At 32.2% G+C, this 16,477-nt stretch overlaps 1 protein-coding gene across 1 annotated transcript in view; it reads right to left on the reverse strand.

Moving 5' to 3' along the window:
• Window positions 1-769: 769 nt before the first annotated feature.
• Window positions 770-16,477, reverse strand: part of Adam9 (ADAM metallopeptidase domain 9) — an 88,523-nt gene continuing 72,815 nt past the window's right edge. The window contains exons 17-22 of the mRNA XM_027939358.2: window positions 14,374-14,454; window positions 14,008-14,113; window positions 9,703-9,844; window positions 7,935-8,022; window positions 3,920-3,987; window positions 770-2,142 (exon numbers count right to left, since the gene is read on the reverse strand). Coding sequence (XP_027795159.2) covers window positions 2,049-2,142; window positions 3,920-3,987; window positions 7,935-8,022; window positions 9,703-9,844; window positions 14,008-14,113; window positions 14,374-14,454 — 579 coding nt within the window. The 3' untranslated portion in view covers window positions 770-2,048. The remainder of the gene's footprint in view (window positions 2,143-3,919; window positions 3,988-7,934; window positions 8,023-9,702; window positions 9,845-14,007; window positions 14,114-14,373; window positions 14,455-16,477) is intronic.

The raw sequence follows: 16,477 nt of genomic DNA on the forward strand, positions 1-16,477 counted from the left end.
ATATTTCTCATAATGGGCTGGATGACCAAGGAATTTTACAATTTTTAATCATATTTCAGAATAATTCAAGGACAAATCTAAGTGAAAAACATACAAAGTATGTAGAAATCTTTTAAAGCAAAAGAAATTCAGATGAAATAAATTTTTAGAAAAACCAGGCATGGTAGTGCATGCCTGTAAACCCAGACTCAGGAAGATCACAAGTTTGAGACAGACCTCAGCAACTTAGTAAGACCCTGTTTCAAAATTTTAAAAAAATTTTTTTAAAGAGCTGGGGATTTACTTCAGTGGTAAAGCATCCATGGGTTCAATCTCCAGTGCAAAAAAAAAAAAGTAAAAATAAAAACTTTAGTCAAAGATACAGGAATTATCTAACTCCAAGAGCAGCGTAACATTCCATAGTTAACACATTACTGACTGTAAAATTTCAAATGATATGCATTACATCTGCAAAAACTGAGGCAAGATGAGTGAAAGGACAAACATTTTAGTCTATGTAAATTCATTCCAAGATTTAAATTAAAATGAAGATACTTCATTTGAGATGGCTCACAATGTTTGATATGTACCTGACTACTAAAATAATGAGCTATCCTTAAAGAACTGAAATTTTCATCTTCTTCAAAACAAATCTGCTTTCCTTTAATAACAAAGCCATTGTGCATAATTTGGCAAAAGTCTGATTAGGATTTTATCTAAAATTATAACTTTTAAATTAATAAGAATAGACATAGTTGAGTATTGAGGAAGTTACTGGAAGACAAAAGAATTTCAAGTATTTTATTTATTGTAAATGTTATATTTCCATATGTATATATACACAAACAAAAAAATTTTAAAAACTAATGAAATTCAGTTAATAAACCTATTAAACTTTATTATGAAAGGTTATGAAAAAATTTTAAGTTTTTAAAATTTTGTTGTCCATACCATTTCTTCCATAGTAAAAATTCATTTTTAACACAGCTAATAACTCACAGATACCATATTAAGTTTAGTACTTATCTAAGAAAACCTTTTCTTCCTTTCTCAGTCTAATTTTTATGAAAATATTAGAGTCAAAGAGACAGGATCTAGCACACCATAGTAAATGTAAACATTCTAAATGATTTAATATCAAGCTTTGAAAATTCAGATTTTATACTTAAAGTGCTCATGAAATTCTCAAGTGGTTTTACAATAGCTCAACTGATTGAACATATTATAATTGCTCCTGCTTTATTATAGCCATGAGTCAACAGAATATCTGATTAGATCTATTAAATACCTCGTACCTTAAAGCTTATAATTTAAAATAATGCTACTGTGAAAGGATGCCGTGCTTTAACATGATGCATAACAGAAATTCTAATATTAAATTAATTTTTCTAATAGTCATTTATAGTTGACAATCATAAAAAGGGAAGCTAATAATTGAGTGTGAATACACACATTCTTTTAGCATAGTTTGTACTTTCAAAATAATATAATATCTTAATTGTGGCTCGTGTGCATTCTGAAGACAGAATATTTATTTATTCATGTAGTGAATGAGAGACAAAATTCTAGTATACTATCATTATTAATCCGTGCAAGATGAAAGTATTAGAAAATATTGGCAGTTAATTAGTCAATTGTCATAGGTATTAGATTACCACATGTTCCACCAAAAGCTACATTAATGATAACTAAGGTCAAAAATTCAAGATTACATTTAAGCAAATAATGACAAATCTTACAACAATACAGTGAATTTGAGAATCACTGTAATGACATGTACAAAATAACATGATTCATGTTAAGTGCATTAACATCATAGATGATCAGATAAGACGCATTCAGTGATGGCAATGGAAATGTTACTCTAAATTCCCTGGCTTAACTGCATTTCCTTGTATTTCTCAACTCCCCGCTCCATTTCTGGTTTTCTGTGTTAGTAAAGTTTGTTTTGTGATATTTTGTTTTCACTCATAGTTGCAAAAGGAAGAAAGGCTTTTCAAGAAAATGTCAGGAAAAGAAAAGTATCAGCTCACTTCCCTGAAGACATTTGCAAAAAGAAGGATATAAAATCAAGTGAGGGAACTATATAAAGGAGGTGCAGGAGCAGGACGAGCAGGAATTAAATTTCCCTGAGATGATACTTTAGGTTGTGGTGGAGGTGGCCTGTAAAGGGGGAAAAAAACATGTTAATATTCAACATAACACCATTCTCAAACTCTCTGATAACAGTTAAAGGCATTTCATGTTCTGAGATTATTATTAATGATATTACTAAAGAGTTCCAATTAAAATATAAAATGGAATCATTAGCTTATATTAATGTTACTCCATAATCAATAATTTATGGAGGTTCTAGTTTCTATGAAACCGTATACTCAAATTGAAAAAACAAATGAGGACACCAAGAATGAAGCACTTTTCTAGTGCTGTTAGAATTTATGGGCCAACAAATTACTGCTAAGTTGAAACCTAGCTCTATGCTTGCGTACATAGAGGGAAATTACAGCTCCCTCAAACAATATCTGCTCTGAGAATTAAACCTGCTATTACACCTACACCTATCTATCTCAGTCCTCGTACCTTAACTTGCAGACATCTCTTCATCCAATCCTAATACACCTCTACTCTGATACCACACTGGAATATTACCTGGTAAATATCTGTCTCACTATTAATATATTCTTCTCTGAATCCTCAATTGGATTTCAACATACTGTTACTAAATAGTAAAAATTATATATAAGGACACTCCTCAAGTTCCAGTGTAATTGGAATTTGAAGTACTAGTGGGAGTGGGAGGAATCAGATGTATTTTATGATGTAAATGTAGTAATAAATTTTCTCCTTTCCTGCTGATTTTAAGTCCTTCTACTGAGTCTTTAATTTCAGTTCTTCTGTTTTCAAGTTCTAGAATCTGCACTGATTCCTCTTTAAAAGTTTCTAGCGCTGTGCTGAAATTCTCAATCTCAACTATTAATTCCATGATACAATCATCATAGTTAAAGTTCATATTAAGTGACTATTAACTAGATATCTTCCAAGTCTGTTTTTATGGTCTACTGTTTCTTGATTTTAGCTATGATTTCTTTTCTTGTGCTCCAGGATTTTTTTTTTTTTTTTTTTGGGGGGGGGGGGCGGGTGGTCAAACATGAAGAAAAATAATGTTGAAATCAGTTGATGGTATAGTTCACCCTTTTCCCTGGGTCCCCACATAAAGTCTGAGATGTTTGCCATGGTACCTCCTCCTCAGAAGGACTCCAATTTTTGTTTCCCCAACCCCGTGATTTACTGAAAGCTCTCCTCAGATTCCAAGCCTTTCACTTGTCACTTGCAGAATAGTATTTTTCTAGACGCATCTAGAACAGAAAAGTGGCACCACAAACTGGGATGATCTGTACACTTCTTTCTGATTCTGCTTAGCTCTATAATTCCTTACCTCACCTTCAAATACCTATTTGCTTTTCTTTTTTATATATATATATATTTTAGTTGTAGATGGACACAATATCTTTATTTATTTATTTTTATGTGGTGATGAGGATCAAACCACATGCGAGGCAGGTGCTCTACCACTGAGCTACAGCCCCAGCCCCCCTATTTTTTTATATTACCTATTTTAAAGCTCTCTCAATGGGAAGATCAGTCTAACTTATATAGTTTCTTATATGCTGATTATTTTAGAGGCCCTTGCTCCTAAATTTTATATCCAGACAACTATACAGCAGCAGTTCACTGTAAGTCTTGGACTTCTTTAAATTTCTTTTGACACTTCACTAATGTGACAAAATTTATATGAAACTATAAAACTTATCTACAAATCTTCCAAAAAATTGTGTTCTGTCTAAACTTGCCCTAAATTAAACTGCCTAAATATCTTATCCTAAATTAAATTAAATACAAGGGAAATTCTGGTCAAGTAATAAGCACAATCACTTCAGACCTTGATGGAAACTGCTGAGGCTGCTTGACCGCATAAGTTGGTACTGGAAATCTGTTTGCATGTATTGGCTAAAAAGAAAAAAGATAATAATAATCAATGTTATTACAACAATGCAGTCATCAATATATTTTATGTATAACTTCGGCTTTTTTGTAAAATTCATTAGTATATTTAAATTAACACACTATTTACAATGCTAACTTTTAAAAATATTTTGCCTAAATGGATTGGGAATGCAGTTCATTGGTAGAGCACTTGCCTAGCATGTACAAAGCCCTGGGTTGGACCCGTAGCACAACAAAAAAATAAATAAATAAAATATTTTGCTTATTCAACATATCTTTACCACTGAGAGCAGAATACTTTGTTATTTTAAGGCTTCACTTTTTTTAATTCAAAAAATACAAAAATACAATTATCTGGTTCAAATTAACTATCATGTCAATATATTTTAAATAAAATCTCCTAAAAGTCATTGTCAAATCTGTACAATACCTCACTGGTATTGTAAATACCACTAATCTACAATCCTTCACTTTGGAATTCATAATATTCTTCCTTGACAAGATGAAATGAAGTTTTACAATAAAGTGGGATTATATAATTCATCCCCAAATAAGAAAGTAAAATCAAAAGCATTTTCACAAATCACATTACTCTGGGGAAAAAGGAAGATGAGATGGAATTACTCATCACCGATGAAGTGATCTTGCCCAGGATTTTCTCTACTATCTACTATTAACTCCTAAAGCTCTGTGAGTGGCAGGATATGAACAGTGCTGAAGAAAACCTTGAGCACTCACTGTACAGTCCTGCCACAGGACAGGTGGTCTATCACATGCTGTCTTTTCCTCACAGAATAATGTGCATGTACTCTAAAAATAGAGAAGAAATTCAAGAAAATGTTTCCATCTCTTTCTACCAAACCATGAGCACAGAACTTTACAGGGATACTTAAATTCCACTTCTTAGAATGATAATTTGCTGATGGATATGTTAACATGCTTGACTAAATCTTACTACAATGTATACATTGATCAAAACATCACACTGTATCCCAGAAATACAGATATATATATATTATATATATATATGTATATATATATACACACACATATGTATGTATATATATATATATATATATATATATAAAAATTATTTGTCAATTAAAAATAATTTTTAAAAAGCTAAAAATTATAAGTAACAAAGATGTTAGGTATTTTAAAGACCTTAATTTAAAACTTCTCATTAATTATATAAATTAATGTACAAGGATGCCTAATATGCCATATTTTTTGTGTTAAGATGGGAAACAACCTGTTTTAAATTTATAGAAAATCTACAAGATGGATAGCATGCTGTTGTTAAAGAGAATGGGGTATATACTCATTACTTGCAAACAGTGGACCAAATGTTCAGAGAAAACTTCTCAGTATGGAGCACCTAAACTGCTAATAAAAAATTTAAAAACATGAAAGAGTTCAAAGTATGGAACAGCATTCCTGTAAATGGCTCCCTTGGAAGTCCACTGTCTGCATTTTCAGGTAGTACATAGACACAAGAGGCAAAACAAAGGGCTTCAGTTTTGCCTTACTATAACACCGTATATAAATTCTAGCATCTTTAGAGTGATAGGCCCACAGAGTTAACTGGAAAAGAGAACACCTGCCTTAAGAAAGGCCAGTGGTGATACAGGACTTGCTACAATGGAATACTGGCCTTGGTACTGACAGAAGCAAAGTAAAATAGGCTTTGTGGAGAAACTCTACCCACATATTCATCATAACATGGGCTTAGGGGCAGAGTTTATAATAGTGTATGGCCCCCAAAACACCTAGGAAAAATGATGTTAGACATTGAAGGGCCTGTGTTCCTACACACACTCTGTAGGAAACTACTGTAACCTCAAATAAATTCCATACACGAAGTTCCAAAGAATATGAGTTTATAATCATTTTCACAAAGTACACTAAGAAATAAGATTCAGCAGGAATAACAAACCACAGAGCCAACCAAAATTCTATACAATAAAAAGATGAGATAAAGCACATAAAGTGGATACTTTTATGTTTACACAAAATGAAAGCACTAAAATATACCATGCTGTAAGAAACTATCATATTTAATAAGCAGAAAGATTTGAAATAAGGAAAACTATAGAAATAAAATACACTATAAAATTAGTGAAATTAAACATTCAACAAAAAGGTTCAATAACAGATTTGGCATAGTTTAGGAGAGAGTTAGCGATTGATAGGTAATCTAACATCAGCAGAATGGAGTACACAAAAAAGACTGGAAGTATCAAAGGAGTTAAGTAACTTGGAAAACAGTGAAAAGTCTTAATGTGCATCAAATAGGAACTACAGAAAAAGTTAATAAGACAATGAGGCAGAGGCAACATTTAAAGAAATAATTGTTAAGAATTTTCTACAATTGTTGAAAAGTAAATCCTAAGATTCAGGAACTCTACCTATCTGTGAAGGAGTATTTTTTTTCCTTCTGCCCAATTTTGTTTTAATTTCTGCACAGTATTCCAGTAAACACACAGGTGGTACAGTCTACAGTTCTTTGCATTGATAGACATTCTTTTTTATTTTAATGTTTTTATTAGTGCATCCTAGTTGTACACAATAGTGGAACATGTCACTGAAGAGTTTTTAAAAGGCCACATCTAGTATTCTAAGGATACAGAAGAAAAAGGACATGGAAAAGAAATTATCTAAAGCGACAATTAGAATAAGAGGCAGCTTCTAAATTGCAAGGAGGAAGATAAAAATAATCTCTTCAAAGTTCCAAGAAAAAATAGTTGCTTATATGAAACTGAACATCCACATTCAGGAAAATAAAACTAAATTCCTATTTCTCACCACACTCAAAAATTAACTTAAAATGAATTAAAAACTTAAAAAGAAGGACTAAACTATGATTACTGAATAAAATATTTGGGAAATGCTGCAGGAAATTGGGATAGGCAAGGATATGGGAGGCAAAACCCTGAAAGCACAGGAAACAAAAGCCAAAAACAGACAAACAGATTACTTCAAATGAAAAAGCTTCTGCAGAGCAAAGGAACCACTCAACAGAGTGAAGAGACAACATACAGAATGGGAGAAAATATTTTCAAACTGTATGTCTGACAAGGGGTTGATATCCAGAATTTATAGGGAACTAAAACAACTCAAGAGAAAAAAAAAAAAAACAACCAATTAAAATATGGGCAACAGGCCTGAAGACATTTCTAAAACAAAAATTTACAAAGGGACAGTGGGTGTATGAATAAATGTCCAACACTGCTAAGCATCACAGAAATGCACATCAATGAAATATCACATCACTCCAGTAAGAATGCTTTATCAAAAAGACTAGAGATAACAAATGCAGTGAGAAGATAAAAAAAGGGGGGGAACCTTTGTACACTGTTGGTAAAATATCAAAACATTCTATAACGTTTAAAAGCAGATAAAATATTATATATAATATATAATAATATATATATATTGCTTAGGGACATAGGCATATCAGTAAAAGTATATCTTTATTCCAATGCTCTCTAATACATGCAGGAACAGTGATCATGGGTCCTATTGCTAAAACAATTAACTCTAGCCAGGAGTTCAGCACCACATCTTTGGTAACATACTCTAGGGAAGAGCCAGGTATTGAAAACAAAAAGAAGATTGTTTAAAAAAGAAAAAACAAAACACTGATAGCATGAATCTCAGGTCATTTCCCAATCCTGGTTTCAAGGCAAGACATTTTTCATGTCCAGACATCTTTACCCACAACCTCAGAGCCAGGGATTCTGCTGGTATTCCTTTAACTCAGGGATCACCTACAGTACTCCACAATTCTTATGTATCTATGTTTATATTTATGTAACCATTTTTTGTAGTAATAGAGTTTGAATCCTGAGTCTCATACACATTCAGTAAGTGCTCTACCACTTAGCTCTATCTTCTGCCCATTTTTTAAACATAGTAAAGAAAAAAAAATTCATTTTAAAATGACTTACAACATCTCTAGGAGTCGTTGCTGGAGAAACATGACAAGGAGCACTCACTGGCTGTCTAGAAACACTTGCTTGGTTTTTGCCATCTGATCTGAAAAAATATGATTGCTTTTGAGTTTAAGTCAAAATTTAATTTTAACATTATACATCAATATATCTTTTATTTTTCCCTGGTGCAGAATAATCATGTTAGTAACAGTGATGATCATCATGAGGAGAGACAATGTCTTTATAGGACATTTAAGTTTTCACATGTTTAATCCTTTACATAATATGAACCACATTTTAAAATTAAATAAAAATCTATGAAATTTGGTCAATTAGGCCAGTAATCCCCAGCTTTTTCTCCTCAAATCTTCCTAAATTAGAGACAAATAAAGCATATTCTTAGACTGCATATGTAACATTTGAAATAGTCACTCTAAAAATTAGGAAGTCCAGGAGTAGTAAATAGGTTGGCTGAAAGGACAGTAGGTAAGTGTTAGACATGCTCGGGTGACAGTATTCAGCTAAGTAGAGATGTATGGGAGATACCTGTAGTTGTTGAACAAAATGCAAAATGAAGATTAGGAGATGATCTACATAGACTGATCAGTTGGAAGTGTTATAAGAAGAGAAAGGATAGGAAGATAAAAATGGAAAACATTAAAAATTAAAGCTAGCCAGGCATGGTAGACACGCCCATAATCCCAGCAGCTCAGGAGGCTGAGGCAGGAGAATCTCAAGTTCAAAGCCAGTCTCAGCAAAAGTGAGGCACTAAGCAACTCATGAGACCCTGTCTCTAAATAAAATACAAATTAGGGCTGGGAATGTGGCTCAGTGGTCAAGTGCCCCCAAGTTCAATCCTTGGTACCCCCTCAAAAAATTAAAGCTAATGTCAGGATACTCTGAGAAAATATTATATACTAAGTGAGAAATAGGGCCATGAGCAAAGGTGAGCAACCAAAGCTAGATATGAATATAGAAATCATTATCACACCAATAATATTCAGTTATTAAGTAATTACAATGAGCTCACAATGTTATACGAGTTTTGTTATTTCCTCATTTAATCCTTGCATCAAAGAAAGGTAATATTATTATTATTCCAATTTTATAGGAAGCAAACCAAGACTCAAAGAGCCTTATTTGTAGTTTCAGCTTATTTCTCTAATAACAAACTTGGAACCTGAATTCAGATATTATTACAAAGTGCATGCTAATATATGCTACATTCTGATGCTGATATATTAGAAGTGATAATTAAGAGAGTTTTGAGAGTCTAACCTACACAGACTAGACATGTCAGGTATTTGAATTATGACAACCTTAACTTTCTCCTATCAAAACTTATTTCTTAAAGTCTATTTCCAAAACTGAAAATTGAAGAATTCTCTCTGTGAGAATTAACACATGAAATAAAGAGAAAGAAGAACATTTTTCAACATTTATGTTTTATCTTTATCCCATATTTTAATCTCTAATTAGAAGAAGACCCAAGTCAGATATGGCAGCCCAAATTCTACTTACCCCACTATCAAAAATCAATGTTAAGTGAAATGAACACTATAAGGGTCATTTTCAGCAGCATATAGGCGGGTTCCCATAATCTTTTTCCTTTCCCATTATAAGAAGTGGCTTGACCCCCACCTTTTAACCCATACTAGTCACTTCAAAAGAATGGAAAGAAATCTGAGAACCCTATTTTTAAAGGATCACAAATCTGTATGATATGACCATCATCAACAATTAAATTATTTAATAAGATTGAAAAGAAAAAAAATCTAAGTACTCATATGTTTGTGATCTCTTCTTTCTGAAGTAGGTTTTCCATAATTCATCTCTCTTGATGAAGAGAAAAGTGGCAAGGGCAATAAGGGGAACAACTAGGAAGAAGAACACCAGAAGTCCATCCCTCAGTGCAGTGTTCCTTCCTAGAGAGATGAAATTTAAGTTAATGGCAATGAAGTTGGATATGAACTCATACTACCCAGAACATAGTAGGTGATTATGAATATTGTACACTACGTATTATTAAAATGTAAAACTGATATAATAAGTTAAATACATTGAGAAGTCTTACTCACACCTTATCCTTGTCCACTTCACTTTTGCCAAAGATAACCACTTCTAATAGTTTATTATTTAATCTTATAGTAGACCTTCATGCAAATATAAACATGAACAAAATGTTTTTATTGTCAACCCTTTCTTACACAAAACATAACATACAATAAACACTTCAGCACATCATTTTTTTTCACTTATATATAAAGATATATATTATCTATATATCTTTCTAAATCACACAGAGAGGGCCTCCTCATTTTCTGTTGCTATACAAAACTCTATTGTGAGGATGCCCTATAGTATATTTATCTAGTACCCTACTGATACATACTTTGATTTTTCTAATATGTCACTATTGGGAAAAAAAGCTACAATGAATAATCCTATGTATGTCATACAGGTCATATTATATGAATATATGTTATAATTACAAAATAATTTCCCAAGGGCAATTCATCCTTTTTTTAAGAAATTGTCAAACTGTCCTCTATAAACAATATATAAAAATTTCTCATAGACTCACCCTCAGAACCAAAATTCTAAATTTCTGCCAACGTAATAGGTAAAAAAAGACTATCTTATATAATTTTAAATTACAATTCTTTTTTTAATACTATCAATGGAGCACCTTTTTTGTGTTGGAGCACACATTTCCACCATTTATAAGCTCAGTCTTTAACTATTTTTCTACTGGACTTTTGGTATTCTCCACAGTTTCTAAAAGCTCTTTATATGTTAGAGAGATTAGCTTTGTCTGTGATGTAAATTGGATATTTTCCCTGTTTTGTCATTTGTCCATGGCAGTAGGCTTTTCTCCATGCAGAAATTTATTATTTTTGTATTGTTGAATTTATCAATCTTAATTTTCATGACTTCTAGGTTTTAAATTTCATTACATCTTTTCACAATTCACTAGTTAACATTAATTTTATCTGTTCTGTGTTGTCTGAAGACACAAAATAGTAGATATGAAAAGAAGTGTTAAGTTCTGAAATTTTCCTTACAATTCTCCTTGTATGAAAAATTTCTGTTAAATGTTGCACAAAACCACGTTAACAATATTTATCCCAATTAAAAACCAAAATATGAAAAAATCAAAGCAAGCCTGATATATAATTTATGCTTATTAACTAGGAAAATTTAAGTTAAGGCATACAATACTGGCAAGACTATGTTGATATTAATACCTTCACACTGTTAGTGGCAACACAGAGGTATCATTCATTTAGAATTTTTATTAAAACTTGTAAAAAGGATTAGATCCTTCAATCAAATAATTCCATTGCTGGTAATTTATGTTTCAACTGGAAAAAATGCATATGCCTTAAGATGTATATAAAAATGTTAACAGTGCATATCAAAAACTCAGAAACAATCTAAATATCAAATATTTAGAAACAGCTACAGTAAGTTACAGAACATCTACTCACTGGAATATATATCCATTTAAATCCATAATTCTGACCTCCACGTCTAGCCAAGATACAATCAGGGACTAGATTTTTTCAACCAAACTAAACAGTTAAACATCCAGACAAATATATGAAACAACAGTTTTCAAGACATTAGATATCAGGCAATGAAGAAAAATGATCCCTAAGAGACAGAAAAAAATGAACTTTACATTGCACCAATTTACTGCCTAGAAAAAGTTAACGAGCATTATGAGGTTATGGGCGCCCAAACAAAGGCCAGTGAGGAAGACACAGAGCTGGTGCTCTGGAGAGGCCAAGGCAGGTGGAGTCTACTGGGGCAACACACCAGAGAGAAACAAGCCACACAGAGAGAACTTGAAAGACCCACAGAAGGTTTCCCGCAAATATGTAGTTGACTACTGATCAATAAATGCACGTAAGGAAGCTACCTGAAGCTGGAGAAAAGGACCACATGAAAGGATTTGTGTGTACAATCACACAGGACTAGGAAGATTGCTTGTATCTATGATTCACATCAGAAAACCTCCTAATTAATGTTGCACTGAGTAGAATAAATTGAAGGGTTTTTGCCTTGGTAATGGGGTAAAATCAGCTCTAGACTAAATACTACTCCAATCTTGATTAACTGCGCTTAAAAGTAAGATCCAGATGGATCAAGCTATGTCCAAGTAACTGAAGTGAAACTGGAACAAAGTTCATCAGTAGAAATTCAAAAAATCCAGTCTACAAGACAAATTCTCAATTTCTGGACTCCACTAAAATATTATAAGCCATTCAAAGAAGCAGGAAAATATGATGCAAACTAAAGGTGAGAACCATTCAAAAGCGTCTGAGAAATATTATATATGATAAAATTAATAGATATGGGTTTCAGAAGTTATTAAAATAGTAATTTTATTCCATTTGTTCAGAAACCTAAAGATTAATCATGTCCAGGATCATGAATATACAAAAAAATAAAACTTCTGGAAATAAAAGTTACAATGCTTAAGAAATACACCAGATAGAATTAATGGTAAACCTTACAGAAGAAGAGTGAACCTGAAGAAGAGCAAAAGAAATTAATCAAAACTAGAAAATAGAGAGTAATAAAAAAATCAGTAGCAGATCAGTGACATGTGAAAAAACTCCAAGTAGCAGATCCACATGAAAGTGGAGTCTGAAGGAGAGAAGAGAAAGAGAAAGACAGAAAATATGTGTGAAAAAATAACTGCCAAAACTTTTCCAAATTTTAAGAAAACTCTAGATGCAGAGATCCAAAAATCTCAGCAAATCCCAAGACATATTATAATAAATAACTAAAAACCAGAGATAAAGAGAAAATCCTATAAGTAACCAGAAGGAGGGATGCCGGGGGGGGGGAGGGACATCACACACAGAAGCACTGCACACACATACATAAAAGGATAACAGCAGATTTCCCAGGAAAAGCATGCAAGTCAGGAGACAATGTGGTACTCTTTTACAAGTATAAGGGAAGAAGGTGCTATCATTCTAGTATTCTTCACTCAGTTAAATTATCATTCAAGGTGGGGGGAGCCTTTTTCAGACACGTGAAAGGTGAAATTATTTATCTCTGGTAGATCTACACTATAAGAAAAATAAAAAGAAGATGTCCAAAAAGAAATTAAATGATACCAGATGGAAATCCAAATTTACACAAAGAAATGAAAAGCACCAGAAATGGTAACTATATGGACACTTGTGATTATATAAGATAATAAAATGCCCATCTGCTAAGATCAAGTGAAGCGAATGACATAGCTATCGAAGTTGAGTATACACCTACTATAAGAGCCAGACATTCTACCTAATATTTACCCAAGAGAAAGAAAGTGAATGTTTTCATTAGAAAGACACTATAAGTAAGGATCTCACACTCCATTAGGAAACAAAAATAAGTAAAAAAGTAATTACTATAGTATGTGATCATGCTAAATTCAGTACTAGGAGAGCAAAGAGAAGGGGCAGATTAATTCAGATATAGGCAGTTATGGAAAACTTCCATCAGGGAATAAGGTATAAACTGAAGCCTGAGCATCCATTGCCAGTTCCAACAATGTGAAAATAAAATGATTTGAAGGCTCATCAGTAAAACAGAGTAACCTATTAGCGGAGTCAAATAAATCACAGTTTATCTTGGGCATAGAGAAATGAGACTGGAAAGGTAAGCTAGGGGCAAATCATGCAGGAGTAAGTCATGTTAAGGATTTATGGACTTCGGTATTTGTGATAGCAACATAAAAACACTGAATTATAAGCAAGACACTGACATAACCAAACTGAATTCTTAAAGAAAAATACTAAAACTCTATAAGGTAGTATGGACCACAGATAATGGGGAGCAAGGTGGTAAACAGGTAATCCAGATAAGAGGCTATTCTATAAATCCAGGAAAGAAATTGAAAAAAATGGAGAAGAACCAACCAAACAAACAAAAAACCCTAGAAGCCTGTGCAAAGAATTTAGGGGAGCAAAATCAAAACCATTTAATGTACAGCTGATATGGGAAGTGAGGGAAAGTTACAAGGATAACAGATTTATGACTCAATCCCCTGGGAGAATGCACTAATTTCTTCAATATTCCTTACCATTGTACGTAGGTCCACTGTCCACGCTTCCTCCGTATCCGCTAGTCTCACAATTTGGGGGAGCCCAGCCATCTTCACAGTGACAATTCTTATTGCTATTACATACCTTCAAAGCAATCAAAATACCACTTTTGTTAATTGTGAATGTTGCTCTGTATCATCAACTCTAGAATGAAAACCAAGAGAGAGAGCTAAATTCATAAACTCATAAAACTCTCTTTTTAAGAATGAAAAGTTTCCTCAGTATCAACAAATTTATCATCATCTTAAAATCAAGAAATCTTGGGAATTCTTATGTCATAACCTTATGGGAAACTCTCACTGTCAGCTCTACTTTTATAAACAAATCAAGAGAACATTACTTACCCCATGTCCATGACACTTTTCCTGAACATCACAGTCATAATTCAGAACAGAAGCATTTACACATTGGAAGTTCCTACAGATCTAAGTGAGGGGGGAAAAAAGAACTAAGTAAAAAAAAAATTGAATACATTAATAAAGAAGTACCCAGAAAAAAAACTGGGTGCAAATTATTTCATTTAAAAGTTCTTTCCAAATTGTCAAGCAATGGTTAATTCCAGTATTATTATATTTTTGAAAATGTAGAAAAATAAGAGAAATTAACTATTTAACAGAACTAATGATCAAAAAAGACAAAATGATAAGGCCAAACACAAAGAAAAAACTTTATTCTATGAATATAAATGTGCCAGGAAAATATTTGCAAATGAATTTTTTTCAAACCAAAAATGACCAGGGCTTAGGGGTGTGGCTCAGTGGTATTGTTGAGTGCTTGCTTAGCATGCACAAGGCTCTGAGTTCAAACCCCAACACTGAAAAAAGAAAAAAAAAGTGACCAAATAGAGTTGATCTCAGAACAATAAGAAAGATTTAATCTTAGGGAAATCTATTACTATAATACCTCTTATAAACCATTGTTATTACAACAGACATCAAAATAGCAGCTGATAAAATGAGAAGCATTTCAATAGTTTTCTCAAATATAAAATGAAATAATATTTTGTTGGCAAAACAAAACCTACCTTCCAACATCATGATTAGTGATGAAATAATAGAGGCATTTCTATGAAAAGCACTATTGAAAATAAATCATTATTATCTTATATGGCTCTGGAAATTCTGGTTCATGCAATGAGGTATGAAACAGAAGACAGTCCTAAATATTGAAAGAGATTTAGAAGTATTACCTCAGAAAAATATTAAAGATCTAAAGGAATCAACTAAAAACTTACTAGAAATTTTTCTCTTTCTAGAAAATAAACATCTTTATGAACGCTGCTCTTTTGTGAGGTTAGAAAAAAAGACAATTTTTAATGTGTGTATGAAATCTTTTGTTTGATTTATCAGAATACACTTTCAATTTTGTACTTTTTTCTGCTAAATAGCATAGCATGGTAATCTTTCTAAATAAGGACCAATCTTTTTTAAAAATTGTTGGGAACTATTTTAAAATGTTATTAGGTTACCAACTATACAAGATCAGAATGTTTAAATACAGTAATGAAATAAAAAACAATATGAGAACAAACATACTTTGATACAGGGAAATCTCAACAGTTACCTTTACTAAAAAATACACAGGCTTGAACAGAATTGTACTTAGAGAAAGACATTTCCTCCAATTATTTCAGTCAATTTTTAAATAGAAAATATATGTATGTGATTAAAAGTACAAAAAGGACAGAAGATTCTACAATGCAAATTCATACCTCATCTGTCCTCTAGCTGCCTCGTAATCTTGAAAAAAGGTTTAGAAAATACTTTTTTCATGCATCCACAAATATTTTAGAGCAGATATTTACCACCAGTTTCTCTATTGCTTTAAAAGGAGAGTTTCTTTCCCAAAATTGATATACAGTGTATAGCTGAAGCAGTAAATAAGATCATAGAAATAAGATAAAATGTGCTAAAAACTCCCAAATTTACTTTAAAGAACAGAAAAATTCCAAGTTTTTCACAGAAAAAGATGTTCTAATTAGTAGTGTTTGCCTTGTGAAGTAAAAGGAAGCAAACTGGAAAGAATACACTGATAAAGTGCTTAGAAGAGGAGGGCAAGACTATATTTTTATATATGTTTATGGTAAAAAGAAACAACAAATTACAGATCACATTTACAACAGATATAACTAACAGATTGTATTCTTTATATATGAGACAACCCAATCAAAAAACCAGAAGACATGAATATGAGCCTCTCAGAATGGACCTAATAAAGACATGAAAAAAAAAAATGCTCAAGCAGGGAAATACAAACAATTTTCAGGATGCAAAGAATTTAAAAGACTCATGTTGACAAGAATCTAGGGGGAAATAAGACACCCTCATATTCAGTTGATGGAAGGTAAACTGTTAATGTCTCACTGAAAAGTAAAATGGCAATCTCTATCAAAATTTTACATGTACATAATGATTAATCTTAAAAAAGAATACTTGACATCTATCCAAC

The sequence above is a fragment of the Marmota flaviventris genome, chromosome 3 (genome assembly GCF_047511675.1).
Source record: "Marmota flaviventris isolate mMarFla1 chromosome 3, mMarFla1.hap1, whole genome shotgun sequence".
Lineage (NCBI taxonomy): Eukaryota > Metazoa > Chordata > Mammalia > Rodentia > Sciuridae > Marmota > Marmota flaviventris.